At 49.4% G+C, this 3,461-nt stretch overlaps 2 protein-coding genes across 2 annotated transcripts; both read left to right on the plus strand.

The window, feature by feature from the left end:
- Nucleotides 1-390: 390 nt before the first annotated feature.
- Nucleotides 391-687, plus strand: CABS01_16890 (uncharacterized protein; the record flags this gene model as incomplete). The annotated part of the gene is made up of 1 exon (XM_060550219.1): nt 391-687. One exon carries the CDS (start codon nt 391-393, stop codon nt 685-687), a length of 297 nt encoding a protein of 98 aa, XP_060401834.1.
- A 795-nt stretch (nt 688-1,482) lies between these two features.
- Nucleotides 1,483-2,173, plus strand: CABS01_16891 (cupin domain-containing protein; the record flags this gene model as incomplete). Its single annotated transcript, XM_060550220.1, has 3 exons — nt 1,483-1,595; nt 1,644-1,789; nt 1,848-2,173. The coding sequence occupies 3 exons, from the start codon at nt 1,483-1,485 to the stop codon at nt 2,171-2,173; spliced, it is 585 nt and encodes a 194-aa protein (XP_060401835.1).
- Nucleotides 2,174-3,461: the final 1,288 nt, after the last annotated feature.

The following is a 3,461-nucleotide window of genomic DNA, read 5'->3' on the forward strand; positions in this document are numbered from 1 at the left end:
ATTTATCCACAACAGATCAGAGCAGCGTCGATCTCCGCGGCTGCGCCGCGTTAGGTTTGATAGAACAACGGAACCGGCGACATGGACCAGCATGTCAAAACACAGGTAGATGTAGTGGTAGCGCTTCTTAACCATAACAATGTTTTCATTTCAGCTGTGTTGGAATGCCGTGACAGAAAAATGGCGGGAGCACTTTCGCTATTGTGTCATTTGAAGCAATAACTCAAGTACCGTTAGCATGCTATCATAATGTGGTAAACACTTCACGTTCAAGCTACTGAGTAAAGTTTTGTACCATGAGGCTACTGCGTAGACACCATATAAACAGGAAGTTTGATTACGTCCGCTCCAATTTACATTCTCACTACGTTAATCTCAGAATATACAACCATGGCCAGCCATGATTCACAAGATTCACAAGGCTACCACATCACAGATTGCCTACAGGCGGCTTTGACATCGCTCGAAGAGGAGGTAACGAGAGTGAATTCGAGCTCCGTGCAGTTAGAAAGCGAGATACAAAGACTACAGAGCGAGCGACACAAGCAAAACATACTCATATCATTGCAATCCCAATACATTGCCCTTCTGGAGGAGAGACTCAATTTCGAAGAATCCACGGGGCCTCTCATTGAGGTCAGCAGTATCAGAAACGGGACCAATGATGATGACAAGATTCGCACTTAGAACAGCACAATAGAAACATTGATCCTCCTTGAACCCTTTCTTAGCCCCAAGTTTTCAATGCTTCCTGACATTAAATCTCCCTCAGCAACATCCTCAGGCTCGTCGACGGATGTGATCTCGGCATTCTCACCATTTCTAAGGAAAAGATTCACGAGGATACTGGGCTCAATGCCGTCCGACCCGTCGTTTAGAATTGTCTCTGTCAACTTAGGTCTCGGCAATCTGGTTCCTAGGCTTCTCAACCTTGCTCTTCCCCGACTCTGCCTCTGCTATTGCCACCGCTTCGTCGGCCTTCTTGGCTCCCACATCAGCCTTCTGTACCTTCGTATTGCATCGTACTTTTTCTTGTGCTTCTGGTTCTGCTGCTAGGCGCCTTCGCGGTTCTCTTGGCATCTCACCCAGAGGTCAAGTCGTTGTGCTTTCCGGGACTTGGAGGCTGTGTCGTACTGTTTGATCTTTCGCAGCCTGGCAACCTCCCGAAAATTATCAGCAGTGATATGATTGCTTTTTCAAGGCTTGTGCAGCACCAATGTGCGTGGCGGGATGTATGCACAACTACAAAATTGTGAAGTGGTAGATGTACGTACACTACTGGACACGTTCAGACATGCCCTCCCGCACCCCTGTCAGGTGAAATTGGCGACTACATGTGCTTCATCCTCTTTCCATTGTTTACAACTCTACCCCTTTCATCAGAGCCACTGTGTCTCCGCCGAGTTACCACGGGGAGTATCTTGTATCCAGTTACATTCTCTGTTTCCATGTCAATAAACCCTCAATCGGGCCCGTATTGTCATGTCAACAACACCGCCGAACAAGATTCGGAGGCGCCTGGGCTCGCCCTACAGACTTTACGAGTTCGGAAAACAGGGACGGCACGTAGCAGACAACACGTCTCTTCGGCGATTGTCAGATCATTACAAATTGTGGCCGAAATCCAACTGACGTAATTGCAGAAGAACAGGTATCAAACTACACGATAATGGCGAACGCGACGAGCATGGAATGCAGCCAATGGATGGCCTTTTCTCTTCGCCAGAGACTAACGACGAACTTCTCGATGACGACACAAAGCCGGATGAGCAGGACATGGGAGTGCCAGGTAAGTTATCTTGACTACTCGGGATGTTGAGCTCCTGCTAATGTGGTGTATCTGGAAGGCTCCGAATCTGGAATACCAAACCAAGACTCCCGGTCTCTAAGCTCTTCTGATCTCACGCGCGACGTGTTTTCCATTGGGGACACGTCCATGCTCGTGTCGACGCCTGGTCCATTACCAAAGAACCGAAACACAATACAGCAGACTACCGAAGAACGACGAATGTTGTCATCAGCAAACACAAAATCAAAACGGCCGACTGACAGGCGTAGCATCAGACTACAGCACCAGGGCAAAGGTCCAGATTCAAACCAAAATGGCTCGCTCGGTGACAATAAATCAAGCAAGGTGGGCCGCCATCCGACCTCGCAGGCTTGTAGTCAGTGATGACACCCCTTCTTTCTCGTTTGTTTGGAGAACTCTAGACTTTACGTACTTGATACTTATGGGTGACCCATCAAGAGTACTGTCGTCGACGAAGAGCACGCTGCAAAGTAATAATGCTTGCAGACGGCGAGGATCAATGCGTGAACTGTATGAGGTTGAAGAGAGAGTGATGTCTTTCCCATCGGCAAGTCGGCGCAGCTACAGACAATCGTTCCGCCCTCTAAAGCACCTTCACGGGCTTCTTCTGAACCGAAGACCGCTTCCCCTTCATCTTGCTCTGTCTTGGCTGTATAGCAGTCTTTTTACGTGCCCCAACACCATCTGGACGGCGCCTGTCTCATGTATCCAAGAACTGGTATGGCATCACCTCCGAGATAGCCGTATACACTTCGAACTTCCGACCCTCTGCCACAAGCATTGTCGCTCGTCCGAGCTCGTCCAATTTGCTAACAAGCAAGACTTATTGCTCTTCAGTGGTGTCTCGTCTTCATGGAACCAGACATTGTCTTTCCATACGCTGTTCCGGTTATACTCTTCGAGCTTCTCTGTCTGTCAGTAGTAGCAACGTGGGTCTCACTACTGCTGACGACACAAAATACTCGTCGTCTGCGCACGGCAGTAACATGGTCTCCTCAAGCGACAGGTTGCTGTCGCCTCAGAACGCCAAAATACCGCAGCAGGGTCAACGAAATGGGGCAATGTAGTCCAATATCTCGAGTTTCATAATTCCAACACGAGTTTCCGCAAAAGTCTCTAGTCTCGGCTCTCAAAGCGTTTCGCTTTTGATGACCCTAATGGAGGTAACGATCGCGGCCACATCAGGACAATGTCATTCTATCTTTCGAGGCGCCCTGACAATAGTGAGGAAAGAGATATTTTAATAAGCGGTCTACAATCACAGTTCGCATCGTGTTCATCCTTATCCGCCTTTTTCTTAACCGGCAACATCCTAGCCAGAATGCCATATGGCTTTGCTAGGGGCCAGAAGCATTTTGTGGCGAAATCGCTGTCATATCGCGCTCCTTGTTCTGAACCTTTCGACCATATGGGCCAGTATTCTCTGCTATTTCCACTTGACCCTTCGACGTTCCGATCTCCCTAGACGATCAACCGCCCCTTAGCGTCGAAAGGACGAGACTCTCCCATTCCAGCTTGCACAAGACCTCCCGGTATCCGCCCACGTTGGCAGCAGATTCCAGAGTTACCGACTCATCCTCGACACAGGCGTCGGCGCCCGCCCTCGATCGCTGGCTGATGGCTTACAGTGTGCTGACGCTCGTCGAAGCAT

The sequence above is a fragment of the Colletotrichum abscissum genome (assembly GCF_030869225.1).
Source record: "Colletotrichum abscissum strain IMI 504890 chromosome Unknown Scaffold_192.1, whole genome shotgun sequence".
Classification (NCBI taxonomy): domain Eukaryota; kingdom Fungi; phylum Ascomycota; class Sordariomycetes; order Glomerellales; family Glomerellaceae; genus Colletotrichum; species Colletotrichum abscissum.